This window comes from Puma concolor, chromosome C1 (assembly GCF_028749965.1).
Source record: "Puma concolor isolate L17-30 chromosome C1, mPumCon1.1.hap2, whole genome shotgun sequence".
Taxonomy (NCBI): domain Eukaryota; kingdom Metazoa; phylum Chordata; class Mammalia; order Carnivora; family Felidae; genus Puma; species Puma concolor.
Genome location: NC_141674.1, coordinates 33,890,086 through 33,917,672, shown reverse-complemented (window position 1 = coordinate 33,917,672; position 27,587 = coordinate 33,890,086). Strand labels below are relative to the sequence as shown.

General features: G+C 46.1%; 2 protein-coding genes across 4 annotated transcripts in view; one reads left to right on the top strand and one right to left on the bottom strand.

The window, feature by feature from the left end:
* Positions 1–15,165, bottom strand: part of CFAP57 (cilia and flagella associated protein 57) — a 79,622-nt gene extending 64,457 nt beyond the window's left edge. For 2 of the 3 annotated variants that reach the window (XM_086716689.1, XM_086716688.1), the window contains exons 1-6: positions 15,044–15,165; positions 14,636–14,812; positions 10,457–10,815; positions 8,608–8,894; positions 6,539–6,746; positions 2,837–2,989 (exon numbers count right to left, since the gene is read on the bottom strand). In XM_086716689.1, coding sequence (XP_086572815.1) covers positions 2,837–2,989; positions 6,539–6,746; positions 8,608–8,894; positions 10,457–10,815; positions 14,636–14,792 — 1,164 coding nt within the window. In that variant the 5' untranslated portion in view covers positions 14,793–14,812; positions 15,044–15,165. The remainder of the gene's footprint in view (positions 1–2,836; positions 2,990–6,538; positions 6,747–8,607; positions 8,895–10,456; positions 10,816–14,635; positions 14,813–15,043) is intronic. The other variant, XM_086716690.1, reaches the window with a different exon arrangement.
* A 28-nt stretch (positions 15,166–15,193) lies between these two features.
* EBNA1BP2 (EBNA1 binding protein 2) lies at positions 15,194–23,061 on the top strand. The gene is made up of 9 exons (XM_086716691.1): positions 15,194–15,450; positions 15,534–15,617; positions 15,817–15,986; positions 16,861–16,984; positions 18,256–18,345; positions 20,017–20,092; positions 20,327–20,420; positions 22,313–22,475; positions 22,611–23,061. Exons 1-9 carry the CDS (start codon positions 15,385–15,387, stop codon positions 22,659–22,661), a joined length of 918 nt encoding a protein of 305 aa, XP_086572817.1. The 5' UTR covers positions 15,194–15,384; the 3' UTR covers positions 22,662–23,061.
* The last annotated feature ends 4,526 nt before the right edge of the window (positions 23,062–27,587 follow it).

The window sequence follows — 27,587 nt, the reverse complement described above, 5'->3', positions numbered from 1 at the left end:
CTTGTTTTAATTTGCATTTTGCTGTGCATAGGCAACAGACATTGCCTGTGAGAGTGGCCAGGTATTGGATTTAATGGATGACGACTTCACAGTGGCTATTACAGATCTGTTCAAAGAACTAAAGAAAACCATGATTAAAGAAGGAAAGAAACTTTTGATAACAATGTCACATCAAATAGAGAACATCATTGTTTAAAAAAAAAAGCAAATTCTGTAGGTAAAAAGCACAATAGCAGAAATGAAAAATACACTAGAGGCACTCAAAAGCAGATCTGAACTAGCAGAAGAAAGAATCAGTGAAGTTAAAGGCAGATCAAGAAAGATTATGCAATATGGAAAACAGAACAATGAAGAAAAATGAACAGAACCGCAGGTAAATGTGGGACTCCACTAAACACACCAACACATGTACAGTGGGAGTACCAGGAGGAGAGGAGAGAGACAGAAAGGAGCAGAAAAAAATATTTGAATAAATAATGGACAAAACTCCCCACATTTATTGGAAAGTATTGATGCACACATCCATGAAGCTGAAACACAAAGAGATCCACAGACACATGATAGTAAAAATATTGAAAACTGAAGACAAAGAAAAAACCTTGAAAGCAGCAAGCGTAAGATGATTGATCAGTTACAAGGAAGCCCAACAAGGTGACAGCAGATTTCTCAGCAAAAATAATAAAAGCCAAGAGGGAGTGGGATAACATGTTCAAAATACTCAAAGAAAAAACTGTCGATCAAGAATTGTATATCCAGGGGCTCCTGGGTGGTTCAGCTGGTTAAGCATCCGACTCTTGGTTTTGGCTCAGGTCATGATCTCACAGTTCATAAGTTTGAGTCCTGCGTCGGGCTCTGCAATGCAGAGCATGCTTGGGATTCTCTCTCTCTCTCCTTCTCTCTCTGCTCCTCCCCCACTCACACTGCTTCTGTCTCTCTCAAAATAAATACACTTTATTTTTTTTGAGAGAGGGCATAAGTGAGTGAGGGGCAGAGAGAGAGAGGGAGGGAGAGAGTGAGAGTGAGAGAGAATCCCATGAGGGGGGAGAGAGAGAGAAACAGAGACAGAGAAGCAGCGCTGTGCTCACCCGATGCAGGACTCAAACTCATGAACTGTGAGATTATGACCAGAGCCAAAGTCAGATGCTTAACCAACTGAGCCACCCAATAAATAAACTTAAAAAAAAATTCTATATCCAGCAAAGCTGTCTCTTAAAAATGAAACATAAAAATATTCCTAACAATGGGCGCCTGAGTGGCTCAGTCAGTTGAGCATCCAATTTTGGCTCAGGTCGTGATCTCGCTGTCTGTGAGTTCGAGCCCTGCGTCGGGCTCTATGCTGACAGCTCAGAGCCTGGAGCCTGTTTTGGATTCTGTGTCTCCCTCTCCCTGCCCCTCCCCCACCCATGCTCTCTCTGTCAAAAATAAATATTAAAATAATAATAATAATAAAAAAAATTCCTAACAAGTATAAAGAGTTTGTTGCTCACAGACCTGCCTGCCATGTAATACTGAAGGAGATTCTTCAGGTTGAAGTAAGTAGCCCCAGACAGTAATTTGAATCCACCAAAAAACACAAAGAATACCAGTAAATGTATTACGACATTATAAAAAATATAAATACATATCTCATCCCCACTTTTCTTTCACCTTATTGAGAAAGCAACTATATAAAAAATATGCATATTATGCATCGTTGGGCTCATGGAAGCGTATTTGCCAATAATAGCACAAAGATGGTGGGCGGGAGCAAATACGTATCGGGCTAAGGAAGTGACTTCAGATGATAATTCAAATCCACAGGGACAAACAAAAAGAACCCGAAGCAATGAAAGTGTTCTAAAACTGACTGTGGTAATGGTTGCAACAACTCTTGTGAGTACGTTCAAGACCACTGAATTGTACACTGTAAATATGTGAATTGCACGGTATGTGAATAAATACCAATCAATACTCAATAAAACTGTTATTTAAAAAAAACCCACCATTACTAAGAAAGATATGTTAAAATCTCCTCCTATGATTATTGATGGTCTATTTTCCTCATTGTTCTGTCAAATTTTGCTTTATATATTTTGAATGCATGCTATCAAGTGCATAAAGTTTAAAACCATAATATCCTCTTGATGAAGTGACCCTTTTAGAAGTACAAAGTGACCCTCTTTATCTTTATGGTGCTTTTTTGTTGCAGTATCTGCAGTGTATTTATGCTAGTTTTGTTACTTAAAAACAAAAAAGAATCAACTTCTTCATACACATGCATGCTTGTGCACATGAGCAGGTAGAGAGGCACGTGCAGCAGTATGAGGAATTCTCTGAAGTATAACGGCAGGGTTAAAGGATATGTACAATTTAGACTTGACAGCCAACTCCAAGGGGTCCTCGAAAGGGGCCGCAGGAGTTGCAACCCCACTGAGAGTAGCCGAGTGCTTCTACGGGGCACCTTAAGATTCGAGGTTCTTCTTTTTCCAAAAAAATTTTTTTTTAATTTTTATTTATTTGAGAGAGAGAGAGAGAGAGAGAGAGAGAGAGAGAGAGAGACCGACCCAGAGTGTGAGCAGGGAAGGGGCAGAGAGAGAGAGGGAGACACAGAATCCGAAGCAGGCTCCAGGCTCTGAGCTGTCAGCACAGAGCCTGATGCGGGGCTCGACCTCACAAATTGCGAGATCACGGCCTGAGCCGCTCAATCGACTGAGCCACCCAGGTGCCCCAAGATTCGAGTTTCTTCTGCTCTTAGGAAGGGGCTAAATGAGCCCCTGCTCAGAAAGTCTGGATTCAAACCTGCCCACGTGGTAGGCGGTCCCTGGGCCGGAAGGAAGCGCTGCTGGGAAAGACTCACCTTGCTAATCTCCGTCAGGGACATGGTGATGCTGTACAGTTGGTTCTTGCTGGTGCTGACGACCAGGGTTTCCTCTGAGGGGCTGAAGCACATGCAGAGGATGTCCTGTTTGTCCGATTGACTCCGCTCATTGCTCTGTGGGTCCGTCGGAATCTGCCCAAGATGCAACACAACCGTCAGTCATGTTCCCATGTTGTCCACGTGTCCTTGGGCTTTCGGAGTCCTCGCAGATACTTTCAGCTTACAGATACCCAGACCGGCATGCTGCCAAGGATCCCCCTCAGATGTGGACAAGGGAGGGCTTGAGTCACCTCTGTTTCTGTGGGATTTGTATTCACCCTTAAGTGATTAGTGGCTAAGAGACAGCAGCAGCCGTAAAAAGGATCACTCTCTACGTCGGAATTTGAGATCCCCTCCGAAAACAAGTGTTAGTTTAAATCCCGCTCCCGCCCACCTGTCAGAAGCCCAGTGCGGGTGCCACCACATCAAGCATGCCAGTGTGCACTTTGGGGCAGTGGAGGGGAAGGGGACAGCCCCTCTTCCACGTGGGGTGGGTGACAGGGCAGAGAAAAGACAAGGGGTCACACGGCGGCCCTGCCAGCAGCCCCTGAGAGGGCCTGGAGTTGCCAAGCAGACCTCACCTTAGGTTTCCTTTCCCCACCACTGCTCTTCACCTGCTAACCATCACACTTCTCGAAAGGCTGGCCCGCCCATACCACGTCCACTCGGTTCTGCATTCCTTCCACTGTGTCATGTACTGAAATGTCCTCATCAACCTTAGAAATGCCAGAGGCCCCTGCTCAGTCCTCATCTTCTGGGCTTTCCTAGATCCTGTAGCGGTGATGGCAGCACCTGCCTCTGGGGGCCCAGGACACCGAGCTCTCATGTTTCCCTCCCGTGGCCTGGAGTTGTGTCTTCCCCCGTATACCCCCGACTCCTTCCCGCCATCAACTCCCCCTGCTCTGCCAGCACACTGAGGGCTCTAGGAGAGAGGAAAGTCCCGCCCCACCCCGCCCGGGGTTGGGTGAGCCCTAATATCATCTCAGTGTGCTCACCAGGGAGCGTCCGTCTGCCGCCACATTCATCACACTGCGTAAGTGGAATGGGAGCCTACAGACCGAGGGCCTTGCCTGCGTCCCGCTGCTGTGTGCCAGCGCTCGGCAGCATCTAGTGCACAGCAGAGCTCAGCGAAAGAGTAAGTGTGGCCTCGCTGCTCTCCTCCGGAGGTGGTGGGGTCCTTGGGGGAAGTGGCCGTGGCCGACGCCTCTAGCTCAGGCACCAGGCCTGGAGCCTGGCCCGTGGCAGGTATGAGACAGCCATTTGTTAGACGGGTGAGTGAATGACCACCACATCTCAGTGTCCTCTGCTGGGCTCTCATTCTGTCTCAGACTCTAAATTAGGAAATGTAAGGTTTGTCCTCAGTCCTCCTTTTTTTGTTCTGTCAGTGATTTTGTCCAAAATGAGGGTTTCGGTGAAAGCAACAGTAGTGAAAATAATCACAATGATAAACTCTTTGAAACAGTAAAAATAAAGCATCAACTCTGTGCCAGACACAAGCTAAGCACTGTGGGGGTGTGTGTGTGTGTGTGTACATTGATCCCACTCCCAAAGTCTAAAACCACATTTCTTTTTTTTTTTTTTTTTAATTTTTTTTTCAACGTTTATTTATTTTTGGGACAGAGAGAGACAGAGCATGAACGGGGGAGGGGCAGAGAGACAGGGAGACACAGAATCGGAAACAGGCTCCAGGCTCTGAGCCATCAGCCCAGAGCCTGACGCGGGGCTCGAACTCCCGGACCGCGAGATCGTGACCTGGCTGAAGTCGGACGCTTAACCGACTGCGCCACCCAGGCGCCCCTAAAACCACATTTCTAACGGATTCGCTTTATTCCAGTGTCTGGTCAAACATCAACTTCCTCAGCGAGGCCTCCCCGAGCCACTCTCTCTAGAATAGAACCCCCTCTCGCTCCCTGTCCGTCTCCTGGCTTTATCTTCTTCACAATGTTGAGCCCCATGTGACAATCTGTTCACATCTGTTTGTTCTTTTTTTTTTTTTTAATTTTTTTTTTTCATCGTTTATTTATTTTTGGGACAGAGAGAGACAGAGCATGAACGGGCGAGGGGCAGAGAGAGAGGGAGACACAGAATCGGAAACAGGCTCCAGGCTCTGAGCCATCAGCCCAGAGCCCGACGCGGGGCTCGAACTCACGGACCGCGAGATCGTGACCTGGCTGAAGTCGGACGCTTAACCGACTGCGCCACCCAGGTGCCCCACATCTGTTTGTTCTAAGGACAGGCTCGTAGTGTGTGTGCTTCCCCTCCTGCATCCCCAGCCCCTAGCACAGAACCTGGCACATAGTAAACCCTCAATACATATTTATTAAATGAATAAACAAATGGAACAAAGAATTGTTAAAAATTAAAATTTTTTTAAAAAAAAATTAAAATTAACAAAACTTTTTTTTTTTTAATTAAAAGTTGCCCTTGGTTCCCACTCACTTTGCTCTTACCCCCAACTTTCCTACCTGTGGCATCTTTCCCCAGACAGCCAGTCTCAAGGCCAAGGCGGCATCTCTACGAGCTCCTTACCTCTGGTCACCCACATCTACTCAGGGCAAGTTCTATAGGCTTAACCTCCGCAAAGGCTCTCTCCCTTCCCATTTTCCCTGCTATTCACTGCGGTGACTACATCTCACCACTTCTTGGCTTCAGTAGCAAAGCCTGATTCTTCATCGTGGAGATAATAACGTAATAACGGCTATCACTTATTGAGCACCAAGCATTTCACACGTGATTTACACAGGTGTTGCGTCATCCTTCTGATAACCAGCAGGGCGAGGGGCTACTTTCTCAGAGAAGAAATAGAGGTTTTGCTGGATTCAGCAACTCATCTCAAGTTACTCAGCCAATAAGGGCAGAGTCAAGCCTGGCTCATTCAGAGTGCGCGTAGCTGCCTCACGTCCAGGGCCTCCGGATCTCCCGCCCCATCCCCACGGCAGGCAGATTGCTTTTCTTAAGTGTCATGCTTCTCCGCTCAGAAACAGGCTGGCTGTGGGATTACACACACGCTCCTTGGGCTGGCATTCGAGATCTTTCAACAGCCTCAGCTCCTGGCTTTCCCTTTCAAGTGATTTCAGCTCGTCTCCACTGGGGAGCAGAGTATCTCCCAGACAAACCACCTGCTCCCCGCTCCGCAGTGCCTTTGTTCCACCTGTTCCTTCCACGTGCAACTCCTAACCTGTTCCCTCCTGTCAACTGTTACCCCTCCTCTAGGACCCCTCCTCAAAGATTGCCACCACACGCCGCTGAGAGCCTTCCTGGTTCTTCCCCAACCGCAGACGATCTCTCTCCACAGCACTTTGTATCACTTATTCCGCAAACATTTACCGAATGCTTTCAAGGTGCCAGACAGTGTGTGCTTGACATTAAATATCAATATATATCCTAACACCATTTTTACGGGAACACTAAGCTTCAAAGTGCAAATATAACTTGCCAAAGTTCTCTGCCAGAATTCAAATCCAGATCCTCCCAATGTTAACCCCTGTTCTGTCTGCTCCGTCCCCAAACTTCCCTCAGGACAAATGGCTCGAGTCCCCATTTCCACTCAGCGCTACAGGCCTCACCTTCCACCAAACTCCCTGTCAGTGCTCTGCTGCTGGACGACACGTGCCAGGAGGACCCCAGTTCTCCCCTCCTTACCCGGATTTCCCTGCTTTCCCGGTAAATATCCTTCTCTTCCATCTTCTCAAACAGGAGAACTCTCCCCGGCCCAGCGGCACAGGCGAATCCCTTTGAATAGGCTGCAATGGCGAACACCTGGGGCATGGCCAGCTGGCTGTTGTTACTGGCCATCATGACCTGCTCATAGGAAGGGACCGGGGAACTGATTGTCGGAAATTCGATCAGGCTAGAGAAAGAAAACAGCATGTAAAGTTTACAGGCAATCCCAAGGAGAGGAGTTCAGCTAGGGGTGAGAATGAAGGGCTGTCGTTGGGTGCGGGAGAAATCGCCCATTGCAATTCTGTTCCCCAGGCCCAAACGCCACCCTTTGGCCTGCTATACAACGTCCAGAGAAAGACTGGAAGGTTATACATTTACTTGGTCGTCTCACCACCCTGTGTGGTCACCATTATTGTTGTGGTTGTTGCTAGCATTATTATCCCTCTTTTGTTTAGGAAAAAGTGGCTCAGAGAGTTTTCTAGGATCACACAACTAGTAAGTGGAAGGCCTGAGATTTGAATCTTGCCTCCCTCCCTTCCTTTCTTCCACATAACAAATATTTATTGGAATTATACTGTGTCAACAACCCTATGAAACAATGGTAAGTAAGACTGACACAGTTCCTGTCCCTTGAAGCTTAGAGTCTAGGGGCAAGTGCTAAGGACCATTAGGTGGCAGCTGGGTGGGATGGAACCAGGACTTTCTGAGGACAGTTAAGGAGAGGTGCACCCACCTGAGATGAGCAGAAGCTGAGAACTCCCAGCTGGTCTGAAGAACAAACAGGAGTATGTGGGTATGTGAGTGTGTCCAGAGGAGTGGGGTAGGTGGACCCACACATGACCAAACTCAGAAGTAAGAGTGTGCAAGATGTGTGTGGTAGACAGAGGCAGAAGCTGATGCTCCAGATGGAAAGAAGATGGGTGGGCCAGGTTCAGGAGTCTGGGTTTTATTCTATTTTGTTTCAAGTTTATTTATTTATTTTTGAGAGAGACAGAGACAGAGACAGAGCACATGAGCTGAGGACGGGCCCAGAGAGGAGGAGAGAGAGAATCCTAAGCACGAACTCACAAACCACGAGATCATGACCTGAGCCGAAACCAAGAGTTGGACGCTTAACCAACTGAGCCACCCAGGTGCCCCTGGGTTTTATTCTTAGAGCACTGGACTCACTGCAGGATTAGGAACACGGCAAACTGGAGGGCAGAGGGACTTACTAGGAAGTTCTTAATAGAATCGTGAGAGAAAAAGGAGGTGTCATGGGTGTGGGGGATGGTGAGAAATGACAGACTGAAAGTTACCGAGGAAGAAGAATCTACAAAATGCCATGTGTTGAGGGCTCAGGCTCCAGAGCCAGGCAGACAGGGCTATGATCTTGGGTGAGTCACTTAACCTATTTGAGCCTCAGTGTCCTGTTCTATAAAATGGGCATGATAATATGTACTATATGGGGTAAGACTCAAGTAAGAATACACATAAAGTGCTTGAAGCAGAGTCTAGTGATACAACGGTATATTTCAATACGTGTGAGAGATGACCATTATTGCCTGAAGTAGAGGTAAAATTGACCTGAGCCCCCACTTTACCTCATATTCTTTTGTCATATTTACACCAATAACACTTCCCTGAGCTTCTTTGTTGGTCTGCTGGCTCCTTCCAAACTGCAAAGTCTTTGAGGACACGTGTCCCCAGCATCTAGCAAGGTGCCCTGCACACGGCAAGAGCTCGGTGGCCATTTATGTAATTGAATCAATAAATTAGGCAGCCATTAGAAAATACATTTTAAAAGATCTGGAGTTTTGAAGACTAGTCGTGCTAAAAGGCTTATAAAATGCATGTAAACAAAAGAACTGTATGTAGGCTGTGGTCACAACTGTCCAATTTGTGCTTGAATATAGATGAACATGCGAAAGGCAGAGGGAAAATGAAAAGAGTTGACTTGAAGGTGGAGGGGTTCTGAGTGACTTTTAAAGAATCCCATTTTTGGCACAACGCTATTGGTATGATGAACATATTTTCACAAGAGCACCAGCCCAGAGGGGCGCCATTACCTCTCCGATTCCCGGATCACCTCCAGGTTCCTGGTCTCGCTGGTGGGCTCCTTGACCATTATACTTGTCTCCCAGCGTTGATCTCCAGATTCAAAGAGGAAGAGCTTGCCTGTATCCGTGCCGACAATGATCTTGTCTTCAGACACCCACGTGTGGGCTAGATAGTTTTGGGGTTCTCCCCTCTGAAAATTGGTTTGCTTCAGGGTGCCCTCGGCAAAGCGGAAAAGCTTAAACATCCCATTGCCAGTGACACAGACCTGAGTGTTATCCTGGGGATTGAAGCTCACCTGCAAAATGCAAAAGGATAAAAGAAAACTACTTATAAAACTAATCTTGGTGGAATTACTTCTCATTTTACTAATGAATACTTGTTTCAGGTAGCTCAGAGTATCCTTTAAACATCACTAGGGCATGATAAATTTTGATAGCACATTTGATAAGAGCACAGATTCATTGTATTTGTGGGGCCCATGCATCTTAAACCAGGAAACCTACAAAAATCATTTTACAAAGGCCAAAAAGAGGATAAGCGGTTCTTGACAACAGCTAAACTCTGGGCCAACAAAGTGACATGAAGACTCAGCTGGAAACGCAGAAAAAGGAGGATCTGGTGGGTCCAGGGGAAAGGGAGTCTCCTACCAACTGGGAGGTACAGTAAGGGCAGTCAACTTACACCCCTACTAGATGGTGAGCAACTGACGGGCTGTAACACCTGCATCTCTGTATTCCCGATGCGGGGTTCATAGTGGGCATCCAGCTGAATCTGTTAGGGAGGATGCATGTACTCTGCTCTGAATAGGGATGCTGGACTCGGCCTCACCAAGGCCGAGACAAAATAATCTTCCGGCTCTCTCTGCCTCTGGTCTGATTCTGCGATCACCAAGCAACCTCTGATTACTAATTTCACCTCCCCACTTCTCTATTACTAGGGAGTAAATATACCAGATAAATAATGTGAGTGTTCTCGTAGTCACATGCTGGGTTATTCACTGGCCTCTGGTGAGAATAAGGGAGTCTGTTCCTGAGACGCTGGCTAGCTAATATCTCTGAACATGAGCAGAGCTGAGTTCCTGAACTTGTAAAGCTGAGTACCAGATCCCAGACTGGGGTGACCACACCAAGGTAAAACCTCCCTGGGACCCACTGCCTGAGCAGTCAACCAGCCTCCTCATGGGTCCTCTTCATTTTGCCCCCAAACAACAATGGAAAATTCTGTTCCCCACGTAACTGCGATTTTGTTGACACGTTCCTCAAGACCAACCACTTCATGTCACGTTCCTGAAATCTACCCACTGCCCAGCAATGCTGTTAGGAAGAAGACAGGACCAGCAAGACAAAGTGAGTTATCAATTCATCAGCTGGGCCTGTGAAAGCAGTTCTGGGCCAGGGTAAAGAAGAGGGGTACTGGAGTCTGAGACTCCTGACCCTGCCACTCACTACCTGTGTGATACTTGGGTGGGTGACTCAACCTCTTGGAGCCTCAGTTGTTTCATCTATAAAACAAGGATAATAATTATGCAGACCATATATGGTTGTTGAGAGATTAATTTAAAAATGCATATTAAGAGGGGCGCCTGGGTGGCTCAGTCGGTTAAGCATCCAGCTCTTGGTTTGGGCTCATGTCATGATCCCGCAGTTTATGATTTTAAGCCCCGCAACAGGCTCTGCAGTATCCATTTGGAGATTCTCTCTCTCTCTCTCTCTCTGCCCCTTCCCCACTCATGCTCTCTCTCAAAACAAATAAATAAATTTGAAAAAAAAAAAAAGAACTTTTCAAAAAAAAATGCATGTTAAGAAACTGGCAGTGTTCCTGGCACACAGAAAGCATTCAATAAAAGACGGCTCTTACTAGTTTTAAAACTTGCACGATACTTGTTATGTTGGGAGGTACCTGGTAGACAGCATTGTTCTGAGAGTCGGTTCTAATAATAGCCATTACTTTCTGTTTTTCCCACAGCCAATAGACAAGGTTTGACTCCGGAGGTGATGTCTGAGTCAACAGGTATTTGGAGTCTGGAGAAAAAGCCATGCTAATAAATCTCTGAACGGGGAAGTCAAAATTATTAAGGATTTTGCGCTTCCGGCAAGGGATGGATGACAGTTCGTAAATGGTGATGACAGGTTTTTCTTGCACGATCTCGGAGATGGCGAGGTATCGCCGATTGGGACTGATGGACAAGGCCAGCATGCCCTGACTCTTGTCTGAGCCTGTGAACAGAGGTAAAGGCGGATAATGAGGGCAGATCATGCTTTCACCGTGACTCGACATGTACCGGGCACAGTGGTGGCAAGGTTGACACATGGGAGAAAAGGCACAGAAACAGGTAACTGTCAATCCCTGCAGTCCCTTGGCCCTGCCATATCCGGGGTATTAGGAAGATGGCTAGGACGGGTACCTCGCAGAGGCTGAGGTAGGAGGAGAAGTCAAGGAACGATGCCAGAGGGAGGACAGGGGGGATAGAGTGCAGGGTGGGGCAGGTGGCAGGAAGAGCAGAGGTGTGCATGTGAAAAAGGGTACAGTGTGGCTGAGGCATCGCACATGAGCCCGGGGAAACCACAGATGGGTGTAGACGGGTGGAAGAGGGTGGGCGTCCATGCCCTGAGCAGCCAGCAGGCAGCGCCCCTCTATTTTCGAGGCTGAGACACCAACTGCTGGGGGCCCCAGGCTGTCTCACAGTTAGGTCATCTGTGTGAATCTGGCCAGTCTGCTGGACTGGCTTTACCGTAAAGCTTGTGTTCTCTCGAAAACCAGAGACGGATGCATTCTACCCCGACTTTTCCTGGAATGTGTCAGTGGTACCTGGAGATAGAGCAGTCATCTTGCAACCATGAGGTAACAAGCACGAGAATAAAAGTTGTGGTCTAGAAAGCAAAGGCTGAGGCAAAGATGAAGGGGCAAGAACTTTATTTGGGAGAAGAAATCAGGCCCACATTATGATTTTCGTGGGTCCCTTCTTCCATTAACAGTAAAAATTAATAAAGTGGTTTAAAAAATAAGCTGGTAAAAATTATATCTTACGACTGCATTAGTATAAAGAATATAATCCAGACTGGACTTAGTATTATTATACTCATTTTCTTGGGTCTCTAAAAGTATCATGGGCCCTGGGCTCTGTGCCTACTGTGCCTTGTGCAAAAGTCCGCCCTGATTCAAGCCCAGGGCAGGGACGGTGCACAAGGCAGCGGAGAAGTGCTAGAAAGTGATGCCCTGGGCCCTGTGCTGTGTTTCCCAGCAAGCTGAAGGGAGTCTGTCCAGCAGCAGGACCTCTGTGGAAGGGCTTCAGGAAGTGACCGTGCCTTGGAAAAGACCCTAGGTTTGGGGTCGCTGGAGACCTTGCATGAGAATTTGGAGTTTATCACAGAGGCAAATGAAAAGCCACGAGAGTTTGGAGTTTATCACAGAGGCAAATGAAAAGCCACAGAGGAATTTTTGGAAGGGTCAGACGCATGTTGTAGAAAAATCCCTCTGGCAACTGTGTGGAAGACAGACCTTGAGGGAAGGAAACCAGTGGGCAGATAATTTCAAAAGCAGGATGGCAGTGACAGGTGGTATGAAGGCTGGAATAGGGAGATGAGAGAGATGCCAAGTAGGACCCAGTGGCTGCCTGGGTGAGGCAGGGGAAGGACAGAAACAAGCAATGATTGACGTCTGGTGACTGGGAGTAGGGGTGACAGCTGGGAAGGAACATAGGCCGAGGGAGTTAGGGGTCATGGCGAAGAGTATGTCCATTGTTTTTTATGGAAAACAGCCCATCCAAAGGTTTTATTTTTACTCATGTTTATTTGGTTCTAGTTTTTTCTGATTTCATTTTTTTTTTTTTTACACTAAAGTCTTTACTTCATCTCGGGGCATGAAGTAAGGACTTAGATTGATTCCTGTTTCCCAAATACCTAACTAGTTGTCCCAGCACAGATTCCTCCTAATGCTACCTTTATGATATATTCAATTCATTTACATATCTACATATATATAACTGGGTTTTGGGGATATTTATACCAGCACTACATTATTTTTGTAATTGTAGCTTTATCATGCATTTGACAATCTGGCGAGGTAGGGTCTTAAGGAAGAGAGGGAAGAAAAGGAAATGACAAATTCAGTTCTGGATATATTGTGTGTGAGGTGCATACTGTGGGACATTTAGGTAGAGAGATTTAGTGGACAACTGGATATGATTCTAAGGCTCGGAGGAGAGGATGGGACTGAAAATGCAGACGTGAGGTAAGAGTCACCGTGGGAAGTTGAAACTGGGGGCATAGATGAGATTGCCTGGGGGAGGAAAAGGAAAACTTCTCCCTCTTTCCTTTTGTGCTTTCGTGCCTGGGCTGTAGCTGGCATAGCATCTATCCTGGTCATTTCCAAGTCCTGCTCCTTTGAAAACACACCTGTCTCCATGGCAATACTGAGAGCTTCTAGAGAGCACAGGCCGTGGTTTTCTTTATCCATTCACTCATGCAATCCACTCATTCAATCACCAGTGACTGGCACCAAATGGGTGCTTAATATATGTTGGCTGATTGCAGAGTTTGTAAAATGCCTTTGCACACCTAGTTGATGACGGCCACCTCCTTGAAACAAGTTTACCTCGTGCATGAGTCTCCTTCTATCTTTTGGTTCTTTTTTTTTTTATTATATTTTTTTTAAATCTTTATTTATTTTTGAAAGAGAGAGACAGAGTGTGAGCAGGGAAGGAGCAGAGAGAGAGGGAGACACAGAGTCCGAAGCAGGCTCCAGGCTCTGAGCTGTCAGCACAGAGCCTGACGCGGGACTTGAACTCACGAACCGTGAGATCATGACCTGAGCCGAAGTCGGACAATTAACCAACTGAGCCACCCAGGCACCCCATACTGTAGCAGGATTCTTGCACAGAGAGTCGTGACACCGAGGCTTCTCTTTCCATAAGGAAAAAACAAAAATCTTTCCATAAGGAAAATTACCCGGTAATTTTAGTCCTGGCCATGTGCCCTGGAGAACCCACACAAGTGGATGAGCGTACATACATGCAAGAAACTTTACAGCAGGATGCTTTGTAAAGCAAAAAACTGTTGTTTCCCAAATGTCCATCCACACTAGAATGGATAAATATATTTGGGGCATTCCATTCATATGATGGAACACCATATAGCAATAAAACAACTCAGTTAATATATATTAAGACATATGAGTCTCAAAAGCATGATGTCAAACAAAAGGTCTTGGCATACGTATAACCATGATTAAACTTAAAAAACTTGGTAAATAGCAAAAACAAAGATCTATTTTCTATAAGGCCACACATATATATGGTAAAAGTATATAAAGAAATAAGGGAGTAATTACAATATCCAGGATGGGGTGTGGGTATGCGTGGTGAGAACGAAATCAGGGAGAAACACTGGAGCTGGCAATGTTCTATTTCCTACCCTGCGTGGTGCGTTCATGGACCTTCGCTTTATTATAGTTCTTTAGATATTAGATATATGCAGTGAACACTATTTTGTAGGCATGTGTCAAGATCAAACATTTTGAATGCAATAAAGACTGGAAAAAGAGTGACTGAGTTGTGGAAATCAGGTATAACATTAACAGGACCAGTGTGAACAAACACAAATGTAACATTATACAAACGGTTATTTGTGATTTGCGATTAAACCTCCAGGGCCTTCATCATACACGGTTCCAAAACGTGATGTAATGAAGGTAGCGAACTCTGGAAAGCTGTGCTAAACAACTCAAAAAGTGGCCCTGGAGATGACAAAGACAATGATATTGCAGAGGCATGAAAAGAGACTCTAAAATAAATTTTTTTTCCCATTAAATCAGTGGGGAAAAAAAGTACTTTTAAATTAACATCATTTTACATGTGATTTTAACGATGTATGTGTGGTTACTCTGTTAATGCAGGTGGACGTGTACTCCTTCTACCTTTATAAAACTATACGTATATTTAAGTTGGCCAAAATACTTAACTTTCTATAGTCTTGTCGGGATTATGGGGTTATATTTGGCACGGTGAAACGCATGCGTAGGGATGGAAAGGTTTTTTACCTGGAATGAATTTTTGCCACTTCTGATCCACATTGTACTTCACACAGTGATTTCCTGAAGGAAATATAATGATTTGTTCATCGAAGAAAAAGATATTGTTGGCTACGTGGGATCGAAGACCAAAAACATGCAGCGACTGAGCCACCACGGTCGACATGGTACCCGGCAGAGAGTTTGCTGAACAAGGAGCACAGCGGTGAGCTTGGAGGCGCGCGTCGCCCCGCCCTGCCCCGCCCCACCCCGCCCCGAGCACGCCCCTGGCCCCGCCCCCGGAGCCTTCCTCCGTTTCCGCCCCCCCCCCCCCGCGGCCCCCACACCCCCTTCCGCCGCGGCAGCTGTTTCTCCCCTTTCCTTCGCTGCCTCGAGGCTTCTTGCTTCTCCAGAGGACCCCCAACTACGCACTCACACCTTTGGCGTCTTCTCTTTGGGTCACCAGACCACGCGTGTATCCAGGAGTAGAACCCCTATGGGTCCCGAGCAACCCGGCTCTTTCGGACGCCGGAGCGGTTCCTATAGCAACGGCAAACCGGAAGTGTGGGTATGCGGCCGGAAGCGGAAGTCCCGGTGGGAAAGTTCTGCCAAGGCACCCGGCAGTCGGTGTCGGTGGGGCTCGGGTCCACGTGGGGCCGCGGCGTGCGAGCAGGGGGCGGGGGGCAGGCAGCAGCAGCGAGAGGCGCCCCTTTCCGGCCGCGCGGGCCTCAGGCCACCCGGCTCCCTCGACTAGAGCGGACGTGCACGCTCGCTGCGACATGGACACCCCCCCGCTGTCAGGTTCGGACTCGGATTCTGATGATTCTCTGGTCACCGACAGGGAGGTAGGTGTCGGCCGGGCTCGCGGGGCTGGGCGCGGGAGAGGGTCCTCATTCCCCCGGTGCTGACTGCCGATTGTACCCTGCAGTTGCAGGATGCGTTTTCCAGAGGGCTCCTGAAGCCAGGCCTCAATGTGGTGCTAGAGGGGCCGAAGAAAGCTGTGAACGACGTGGTGAGCTCGGGCGCCTGGTCGGGGGGTCCTAGAACACGGGATGCTCCCAAGGCACAGTTGTGCTTGGCGGACTGAGTTCTTGTCCCAGGGAAGACGCAGCCTGGGCATTGTCAGGAGGTCCGGATGTTGGGGTTTATTTAGTGCTTTGTCCGTTGGCCTGTGTCCTTCATACAGGCTCAGTGTCTGATGAATTTCCTAGAGTGGCCTGAAGCAGTGTTTGGCTGAATTCAAGCGGGATCTGGAATGGGTTGAAAGGCTTGATGTGACCCTGGGTCCCGTGCCGGAAATCAGTGGACCTCAGTCAACCCCTCAGAACAAGGATCAGAAAGCCTTTGATCCGGAAGATGACTTCCAGCGGGAGATGAGTTTGTATGTTTGTTTTCAAGTGTGGGAGAAGGTGGGGGGGGGGGGGTGGCCCTGTTCGAGAAAGGGGGGAGGTGGGAGAAGCAGTGAGCCTGCAGTCCTCAGAAATTGTCATAAGCCTGAGAGTGAGTAGGAAGGCTTCTTTTTTTACTAAAAAGCTCTAGAAGATTGTTCCTGGTTGAGAAAAGAGCCCTTTGGTCCACCGGTTATAATCCAAAGTCTAATTTATTTTATTTTTATATTTTATTTTGAGGTATTCAGTTTTAAAGTTTTTTGTGTGTTTTCAGTTAAACAGAAACTTGCCTCAGAAGGTTCTTACATGACCTTTTTGAAGGACTACATAAGAACTCATGATTGGTATTAGTTTTCTTTTAATGTTTTTATTTATTTTTGTGACAGAGAGAGACAGAGCATGAGCAGGGGAGGGGCAGAGAGAGGGCTCGGAGACGCAGAATCCCAAGCGGGCTCCAGGCCCTGAGCACAGAGCCCGACGCAGGGCTCAAACTCACAGAGTGTGAGATCATGACCTGAGCTGAAGTCGGATGCTCAACTGACTGAGCCACCCAGGTGCCCCAGTTGGTATTAGTTTTTCAGTTAAGGGGTACTTTTAGTGTAGTCACTGTCTTAAACTAATTTATTTTTAGCGGAACTCCCCTTCCTCTTTAAAGAGTATACAGTTAAATCTCTCCTAGATGCCAAGTTAATGAAGCTTTATTACATTTTCATTAGTGTGTGTGTGTTCTTGCTGGTGGAGGTCAGATGTTGAGCATTTTTCTGCCCCTGGATAACTCCAAGGTCATCCTCGATGGATAAGGCAAGTGAGAGGGAGTGGAAGGTCTCTCTCCCTTCGCTTATTTCACATTTTGTCCTACGTCCTCAGCTACCGGCAAGCCCAGGCCGCTGTGCTTTCCATATTACCCCGGCTCCATCAGCTCAAAGTCCCTACCAAGAGGCCCACTGACTATTTTGCAGAGATGGCCAAGTCTGATCAGCAGATGCAGAAGGTAAGAAACAAAGGTTTTCTCTGGAAAGCCAAGGCTTTATACTTAAGTGTAGTCAGCTGGCTTATCTCCTGTAATTTAAAAATGACTAAGCCCACAGTGTTGCTGGGTGGTTCAGTGGGTTAAGTGTCTGACTCTTGATTTCGGCTCAGGTCATGATCTTACAGTTCTGAGTTTAAGCCCTGGGTTGACTGCTTGGGATTCTCTCTCTCCCTCCCTCTCTTGGAGATTCTCTTCCCCTCTCTCTCAAAATAAATAAATGAGCTTTAGAAGAAAATAAAAAGAACTAAGCCCAATAATAGGGAATTGATTGTCAGAGGACAGTTATCGTCTTGATTGCCTACTTCAGACTCATGCCAGTCACCACCAGTTAGATAAATAGAAGGATGATTTTTTTCCTAGTTTAAGCATTTAAGGGTAGGAGAAGTACTGTAAGAACTGTGGTCCCGAGATCAAGATGGCCTTTTGCATTTCTTAGCTGGCGTGGTCATGGCATGGCATATAGAGAAAACACACTTCTTGTCCAGCCATTGCCAAGGGGCTCTAACTTGTAAACAATTATTTTTCTCTGGGCATCAGTTTTCTGTAAGATGAGGGATTAACATATAGCTCAGATGTAGTATAATTTAGGGTTACATAGAACTTGATCCTCATTTAACTCTGGGAGGAAGAGAATTGTCAAAATTTAATCCCAAGATATATTCCGATAGTCCTATTAGGTCTCCAGCTGGATTTTAGGGAGCTCTTGTTTCAGTGGTACTTGGGGAAGCTAATCTAGAGACGAGCTCGGACACCCCTCTGTACACTCACACTGACACGTGCTTACCCCTTGACTGAAATCTGTGTGTCTGATGGAAAAGGCTAGGTACCTGGTACCTGCTTGAGTTTTTAATGTGCATGTGGTGTATCTGAGAAGGGGACTGAGGCTCTATGCTGGTTTGACCTTAGTCTGCAGACAGTTGGGTTGGGGAAAAGTTGGTTTCTCCTGGGAGAATGGCAAGCAGGCAGTTTTGCATAGCGGAACAAACAGCACACTGGGACAGCACACTGGGAGTGGGGAGGTCACTTCTCAGGTCCACCATGGATACTTTTGGTATCTTGGACAAAGTGCTCAACCTCTGGGCCTCTTGTCCTCATGTATGAAACAGGACTTACAAGATTCCTTTGAGCTCCAGTTTGCAGAACCAGGAAGATGTGCTCCCTGCTCCAGCACACCCTACGTGGTGGTCAGCCCAGATTCACTTAACATGAGCTGACAATATTTTGTATTTCAGATTCGGCAGAAGCTGCAGGCTAAACAGGTCGCCATGGAAAAGTCTGAAAAGGCTAAGCAACTGCGAGCGCTTAGGAAATACGGGAAGAAGGTAAGAAGGAAGATGTGGGCGCACGGGATGAGGCTGAGTGTTTGTCAGGCTGGGGTGACTGGGTCAGGTCTGCTTCTGTGCCCTGTGTGTGCTCTGTCTTGTGTTTATTATCTCACCGTGGGGAGTCTGTGCTCGTATCCACGAGCACAATCTTCCCTTGACACCAGGGTCTCACCAGGGGTAGCATGGTAACTGTAGGCGATTCATTCATTCCACTGGGCCCCATTTGCTGATCTGTACAGTGAAGAGGGGAGTCCAGACCAGTGGAGTCCCAACCTGACCACAGCAAAATCACCTGCGGAGGTTTTTCAAAACAGATTTCTGGGCTTCAGAATGTCTGGGAATCCGGGTGTTTTTTCTTCCTTTCCCCGTCACGCCCCAGCTTCTCAGATGATTCTGAAATGCATCCTGCTTTGAGAATCACTGGCCTAGATGATGTGAAGTCCTTGAAAGAACCATATTATTGTGATCCAACTGAGAGGGAAAAATGGCACCCGTGTGCTTGAACTATGAACGTCTGAGTTCTAACATGAAAAAAACCTCAGGTAAAAAAGGGCAGGCATACCATGAAACTCTTTGGTTTTTCTTTGTTATTTCATGGTTATTTAGGAAACACGATGACAGGAATTGAAGTCAGGGTTGTGGGAAGAAGGGAGTGTGAGGAGGGTCAGTAGAAGTGTTCGGACCTTGTCCGCGTTTTGGACATAAATGCTTGTGATCAGGGTGCCGAGCTGCTGTCCACATTGGGAGTCACTTCACTGCCGGATCCTCACAGAGTAAGAGTAGATGAGTGTCCTGTCCTGTGCGGAAGGGCAGCTGCGTATTTATTGGATTGATCTGGTGGTCGATGGCCGAGGCCAGCTCAAAGACATGGGCATTTGGTGTAACAATCTAATTTGTCAGAGCCAAAGAAAACGTCACTGGGGCCTGTTAGCTCACCGTTGCTAACTTGAAGAAACCTCATAGCAGCGATTCTCAACTGGGGATAATTTTGCTTACCAGGCAACATCCGACAACATCTGGAGACATTTTTAGTGTCACATCTCCATGGGGAGTGTGCTACTGGCATCTAGTGGGCGGAGGGCAGGGAGGCTGCTAAAGATCCCACAGTGCGCTGGGCAGGCTGTCCACCCCCCAACACGGAGTGATTCCTGTTCGAGCTATCAGTAGTATGGAGATTGAGAAACCCTGCCTTTGAGTATTGGCATCTTCTTTTGTCCTTACAGCCTTTTTTATGTTTTTTGGGAGATTGTTTCTGTTGGTACTTTCATGCCTCATAACGGAGTGGGTTTGACACTTAATCTGCTCACGTATAACGAACGGAGAGAATTGGGTGTAGACCTAGACGTGATTTGCCGTGATTTTGTAGGCAGGATGGTGGAATGGGGTAAGAGTGCAGACTGCCTGGGTGTGAATTCATCTGCGTACTTTCCCACTGTGTGACTCGGGCAAGCTGCTTAACTTCTCTGTGCTTCAGTTTCAGGGGTGGTAGGGATTTCTACTTCACTGGGTGGTTGGGAAGATAAAGTAAGAATATGCTTAGAGCCTTAGCGTAGTTCTGGCACACGTAAATGTGCGGTGGTGGTGTTAGCACATCGTTGTTACCGAAAGCATGTAGGCGCTTACAGCGATGGTCTGGAGTGGGTATGACGGCCCTGTGTTCATGTCCAGGTGCAAACAGAGGTTCTTCAGAAGAGGCAGCGAGAGAAAACACACATGATGAACGCCATTAAGAAATATCAGAAAGGTCAGTATATCTCTGTCCTAAGGATATAGGGAGCAGGGGTAGCTGCTAATTTGAACACATACTGCTCTGGAGCCTTGATTGATTTGCAGCCATGGGGCCTAAGGTTTGGGGACGGTGTGGGGAACAAGATGTATCTCTTAAAGTTAATTTAGCAAGTAACAACCTTCTTTCGAAGCTCAAGCTCTTCTTAAAATGAATGTGTCAGTGCTGATCAAAGTACCTCTTCCCTCCCAGGCTTTTCTGATAAACTGGATTTCCTTGAGGGGGATCAGAAAGCTGCTGCACGGAAAACAAAGGAAGGAGCCAAAGGCCAACAGATGAAGAAGGGGTATGAAGGGTTTTTGTTTGGTTTTGTGATGGGTGCTGGGCAAGCGAGTCACGGGCATGGCAGCGAGTTCCACAGGAGTGGCCTCGAGTTGAGAGAGCACAGTGCTGCCTGTGGCCGGGGCTTACCGGCCCATGTGATGGGTCCTTTTAGCCGTAACAGTCTTGGGAGATTAAAGTAGGGTGGTTTAGGGGGCACCTGGCTGGTACAGTCAGTAGAGCATTGGACTCTTGACCTGGGGGTCATGAGTTCAAGCCCCACATTGGGTGTAGAGCTTGCTTTAAAAAATTAATTAACTAAAAACCAAAAAAACTAAAGTAGGGTGATGTAAGGATTTGGGACATTTTAAGTGGCTGCTCAGTAAAAGTTGCTCACGGCGTAGACCGAAGGTTCAGGTCCAGAGCCTGCCACTTTGGGCAGCTTTGAGCAAGTTTTACTTGACCTTTCTGAATATTTGTTTCCTCATCTATGAAAATGAGAAAATTGTATGCACCTCATACCATTTTGCAGATTAAAAGGGTTAATGGCAAAGATTATTATTTTCTTCTTAGTTCACCTTTATGCATCCCTGGACCCCAGGCCTGGGGGAAATGATAATTTCTGTAGAATATATGAATGCTATGATCAAGGCATTTGAGGGAGTAGTGTGGAAGCACATTTTAGAAATAGCTGACCTGGTCTGGTGATGAGGGCGTGAGGATGGCTCCCTGGAGGAGGGTGCCACCTGAGCTTAGTCTGAAGGATGAGTAAGACCCAGGAGAATAGGAGAGACCCTGGTTTTGGCAAGAAGGAAGAACACGAGAGAGTGAAAGCATAGAGGTGAGAACAGCAGTTTGTGTATGAGGAAAGAGCAAGCATTTGGTGCCACTGGGAGTGCGGTGTGGGGCAAGGAGGGGTGAATTGTAGCTGGAGGGGGCCCTGGGCCAAGTCACAGAGACAGTGTTTGCCTTGTTGAGAAACTTGGGTTTTATCCAGTAGGCACTGGGGAGACATTGAGGGCTTTACTCAAAATTATGAGTAGGTCATATTCATGTTTTTGAAAAATTAAGTGTACTCGTATAAAGGATGGACTTGAGGGGGGCAGGATAATTGATTAGGGGGCTATTACAAAAGTCCAGAGAGCAATGATAATGACCCAAAAGGGGTAACGGGGGCAGAGAAGAGAAAACCGATTGAAGAAATATTCAAGAAGTTAAACTAGCAGCACTCAGTAATTGTGTTGGGTGTAGAGAGTGAACGAAGGAATGAATAATCAAGGCTGGCTCCCAGGTTTCTAGCCTGGTGGCTGAAAAGATGTAGTTCCACCAGCCTCAAGTCACGCTTTTTTTTTTTTTTTAAGTAGGCTCCACACCCAACGTGGGGCTGGAATGAATAACCCAGAGATGAAGGGTCGCATGCTTTACTGACTGAGCCAACCAGGTGCCCCACCAAGTCATTGCCTATATACAGGAGGTGAATCCAGTCTAGGAAGGGAGATGGCATGTGATTTTGGGATATGTTGAATTTGAGATTTCCTGCAGGAAGACCAGTTTTAAAATTTATTATATTTGAATGTTAATTGTATGTACTATCCTTGAATAGAAACAACTGAGGATGATCTAGCAAAAATTAGTTAAAATAGAAAACTCTTCAGAGAGAAGAGGTGAGCCACAAAATGTATGTGAAACCTTTCCTGGTTCTTGCTTTGTTTTCTTGCTCTAATGGTTAACACTATAAGTAGATGAGCTTGCCTGGGGGATTTTTAGAGTAAGAAAGTAGGGCCAATGATAAGATTCTGGGTAACAGTAGTATCTAAAGAGATTTTGCTTAGACAGGAAACTAGGGGTAGTCGTAGGCCGTAAGACTCATCAGGATTTGCAGTGCTGTGGGTGACCTGTAAGCCGGCATTTTTCCAGGCCCAATGCTAAGCGACGCTATAAAAACCAGAAGTTTGGTTTTGGTGGAAAGAAGAAAGGCTCCAAGTGGAACACTCGTGAGAGCTACGATGATGTATCCAGCTTCCGGGCCAAGACAGCTCATGGCAAGGGCCTGAAGAGGCCTGGAAAGAAAGGATCAAATGTAAGTGAGCCAAGGGGTCACATGAGGGGCTGGATCACCTCCTCTCCCATCCCACACCTACCCGCTCCCTTCCTTTCCCTGGGGCAGAAGATCAAGCTGCTGTGTGACCACATGCGGTATTTTCTTGTTCCATAGAAGAGACCTGGAAAACGAACAAGAGAGAAAATGAAGAGCAGAACACGCTAAGCAGCATCTTTGTATATGAGGAACCAAGAGAAAGGGATGCAGACTTGGGATTTCACAATACAGTTGGATCATCTTTTGGTTTCTTTTTGTAAAAAATTCTTTCATAAACTAAAAAATTTTCAAAGAAACACATCCTCTTGGTTAAAAACTCAGGACTAAAGGATTGAGAAGTTACTTTTATGTATTAAGATTGCTGTTTATTGATGATAATTTAGACTTTGAGCCCAAATTGCCTTCCTTTTATGATAATTGGAGATTTAATGTATACCTTCCTCATCCTTCCAGGTAATTGTATCATGGGTTTAGATAAATCAAGAATCAGTGTTTATACATTATGATTGTTAAAATACCAATCACTGTCAAACTAGTTGTACTCTGATAAAATTTCCTTTGTGATACAGCTTTTGGGTTTTCCTTGAGTTGATTATCACCCTTATTTTCCTGTGTGCCTAATTTTCCTTGTATATCTTTATTTTTCCTTAGACCTATGTCATTTTAACCAGCTTATACTTTTCTGCTCCAACCTAGATCTGTTATGCAGCTGTCACCTTGTGTCTTCTATACCATCTACATCATAGCTACATCTTAGCTTATGCCTTCCTTTGGTGTGTACCATCTTCTGGTATCTTCTAAGGAAGGGGATCTTGAGAACTTCCTACATTTCTGCAGTTGCCTTTAGTTTGGCTGATGGGTATTGTCCCGACAATGTTGTAGGCATTGCTTCTCTGTTTTGCTGCCTCCTCTCCCCACTGAGAAGTCACTGCCCTTTCCTTTCCTTCTTTCTGGAAGCTTTTCTTCACCCAACGATCTGAAATTCCATGATAACATGCCTTGGTGTGGGCTTGTTTTTACTCTAATTAGGGCATTTAGAAGGATGCAGGTTCTTCAGTTCTGGCAAATTTTATTTGATAAGTTCTCCCTATTTTCTTTGTTCTAATTCTGGAATTTTTGTTAGATTGTGAAACCCTTCCAGTGATCTTCTAAGTTTGTATTTTCTTTCTACTTTAGGGGAAAGATTCTTTTGATTGTCTAATCATTTATTGAGTATTTATTTTAGCTTTCATTTTCCATTTTATTCTAAGCATTCTTTGTTCTTTTATCTCATAATGTGAATTATAGTTTTGTTTTTTTTAAGGCTTTTCTTCTGTTGCCTTCATTCTGTTTCCTTGGGTTTTCCCCTGCCCCACCTGTGCATTATGATCCCCCTTTTTCATGTTGAGCCGTGTGGGTCAAGAGCACAGACTTGGGCCAGACTGCTGGGTTTGACACCTGTTTCTGCTGCTTGTTTGACCCTGGGCACATTAATTTTTCTGTGCTTTGTCATCTTTTTATATACATGAGAATAATATCTACCCAAATGTCAGCATTAAGTGAGTTAATATATGTAAATGGTTAGACTGTTGTCTGCCATATGATAGGAGTGTATACCTGCTTAGAATTATTTTGCTGGGGGGAGTTTTTTCACGTCAGCCTTGGTGGTACATACTTGAGAGGTACTCGGATGCTGCCTGGAAGCTACGCATAGGTTGGACGTGGGTGGGCGGGCCACGTTGCATGTTGGGTTTTACTCCGTGTTGATAGGGAAGTTTACCTGTCCTCCATCTCTCCGTTCCAGTTTAGAAACTGTATTTTAAGGAGGCTAGAATATCGGAGAACTGTGTAGTCTTAAGCAGGAAAAAAATTCATTTTTACACTGTTTCCTTGTGGGATCATTGGTATACAAAAAAGGACATTTCTGGTTTTATGATACTTTCCAGTACAAAAAGAATGAATTTAGTTTTTGTAAACTCATTTCGATTAACAAAATTCTGAGCAAACAGGTCCCGTTTTCAGAAGACCAAAATGTTTTACCCTGACCTATTTTTGACAATCTACAATATTAGTGGATGGAGTAATGTATCCATTAAAGACTTTGAATTATGTGTGGAACATAATTGAGAGTTTTAAGAAAGGAGAACACAGGTTAGCAGTAGTTTCCACTGCTAAGGCCAAAAGTAAGTCATTACTGCTAGTACTTGTACAGGATTTGAAACTATGTTGCTACCTCGCCCCCCCCCCCTTTTTTTTTCTTATACAGCAAATGGAATCAATTTCAGAGGTGTACTTCATAGAAGTCATTTAAGTCATTTCCTCTGCTGTTTCAGCCCTCAAAGGATCACCAGGGTGCAGGCAGTAGCATCCCTCATATTGCATTAAATTGCAGTCCCATGCATGGAGGGATAGGTGGGGACCTGGCAGTTCTCAGTGCCAAGTGCAGGCTTTTCTTGCCAAGTGTAGATTTCGGTTGTAAGGGCCGTTCTTGCTATGCCTGGATTTCAATGCTCAAGGTAGCTGTTCCTCAGCAACACTGTCCACATTTCAGTTACTAAAAGTGTTGTTAACTGTGAGTAATGGCAGGAAGTAGCAACTTTGCTGCCAGCTCTCCTGTCCACAAATCCCTACACGATACTGAGTGACCAACTGTCACTGAAAGTCTGGTGGTGGGTCGTGGCACATCTCAGTTCACGCACAGGTGGCCAAGGGTGCACTTGTGTTGCCTCTTAGCCTCCCAGGGATAAACCCACATGACATTTTACAAAAGTAGACAAAGGAGGATCAAGCAACAAAGAGGAAAGTGCAACATGTAAGCGACCGTGATAAGGTTGGAAGTGACGTTTGAATAGGATGCTAGGATGCGAGTGGAGCCGCAGGAGAAACAGGTGAGGAGACAATGGTGACACTTGCTTTCTGGAGACTGGATACGCAGCCAGAGAAGGAGCAAAAGCGAGCTTATAGACACGATGAGGAAAAAGATGGAGATGTCCCAGAGGAGGGGACACTGGTAGCAAACTTCACGTTAAAGGGACTCCTGGAGGTATTTTGTAACATTGAAAGGCCAAATGATAAAGTGTTGGAGGTGAATCCAAGCTTGGGGAGTCAGACAACTTGCCAAGGTGTAGAAAGGAAGCTTGCTCTGTGTCATACAAGGAAAAAAGGCAAGCACTGTTTTTTTTTCACAAATGAAACACTTGATTCTCAGTGATGTTAATGTTTTAAGTTACAGTCTACCAAATATTAGTTTTACTATTTTTTTTCATTGTCTGTATTTAACAATAGAAGTTTTTAATACTTTGACGAACTTTAAAAAATGTATTCATCATCATGGATGTTGTATTTTGAGAGAAGCATAAAAGGTAGACAGTTGATAGGCAGAAACGTGAGTCTAATTTTCTGATCTAGTGTAAATTATAAGATAGATCAGGTCCCTGGTTCTTTCTCATCACAAAATTGTCAGCTCTGAAAGTGGTCGTTGTGCTCCTACAAGTCTGTTCCTTTAAATACAGCATGTTCAATTCCTTCTCAATGTCACCAAAAACAAAACAAAACAAAAAGAAAGCTGTTACTCTGTACCCAGGCAATCCTCACTTTGCACAGTAGTGCAGGACTGTTAAAATGAGCTGCTTGCAGCTATGGGGGTAGGGAGGGTGCTTGGGGCTTTCACCCCCTCTCTGGGCACACCCCCCCACCCCAGCACCTTGATGTGCTCACCAACTGGAAGCTCTCCCAATCCTACAGTTTGGGTTTGTTTTGTTCTTTTTTTTCTTTTTTTCTTTTTTTTTTTCTTTAATGGGGTTTTACTGCGTAGGCATGATTGATGAAATCACTGACCATTGGTGATGGTTCACCTCTCGTCCCTCTTCCCTCCCCAGAGGTTGGGGGTAGGGCTAAAGTTCCAAGTTTCTTCAACGTGTTTTATTTATTTTTGGGACAGAGAGAGACAGAGCATGAACGGGGGAGGGGCAGAGAGAGAGGGAGACACAGAATCGGAAACAGGCTCCAGGCTCCAAGCCATCAGCCCAGAGCCTGACGCGGGGCTCGAACTCACGGTCCGCGAGATCGTGACCTGGCTGAAGCCAGACGCTTAACCGACTGCACCACCCAGGCGCCCCTAAAGTTCCAAGTTTCTAATCAAGCCTTGGTCTTTCTGATAAGCAGCCCCCATTCTGCAGCTATCTAGAAGCTGCCAAGAGCTCCTCATTTGAGTAAAATGTGGGGTGCCTGGGTGGCTCGGTTAAGCGTCCAACTTCAGCTCAGGTCATGATCTCAGGGTTTGTGAGTTCGAGCCCCACATCAGGCTCTGTGTTGACAGCACAGAGCCTGCTTTGGTTCTTCTGTCCTCTCTGCCCCTCCCCTGCTCGTGCTCTCTCTCGAAAATAAACATTAAAAATTTTTACAAAGAATAAAAGATGGCCCTATCGCGTCTCTCAGGAAATACAAGGGATTTAGGAACTCTACGTCAGGAACAAGGGACAAAGACATCTATCTTTCTGTGACATCACAGGTCACCTCCTGGTTCCGTTCCAGCAAAACAATTATAATAGTTAAGAGATACTGGCACATTTCTAGATGCCCAAGTAGTCATTACTAATTAGTCATCATTGCATTGTATGAAAATGTCTCCCAGGGGAAGGCCACTTGGATTTGCAGTCTTGATCTGCAGTTTGATCTGTCAGGTTCCAAAAAGCAGGAGTGATCTCAGCAATAGATGGCTTTGCCTTTCAGGCATAACTCAAGAAGGGCCTAATGGAAGAGATACATGGAGCAAGGTATCGGAGGGAAGATGTGGGGCTGCCGTGCCCTCTTGGGCACGCCCCCTCCCACACCCTCCATGTGTTCACCAGCCTGGGGTTCTCTGGCTTTTTTTTTTTTTTTTTTTTTTTTTTTAGATTGAGAGAGAGAAAGTGGGTGAGAGCAGGGAAGAGAGAGAGGGAATCCTAAGCAGGCTCCAATACGGGACTCAGTCCCACAACCTTGGGATCATGACCTGAGCCAAAAGACACTCAACTGACTGAGCCACTCAGGCGCCCCTCCCCCACCGGCACTTTTCCCATAGGACTTCAAGTGGTACTACGTGGGGGTCTTTAGAGCCATTTCATTTTTCCAGAG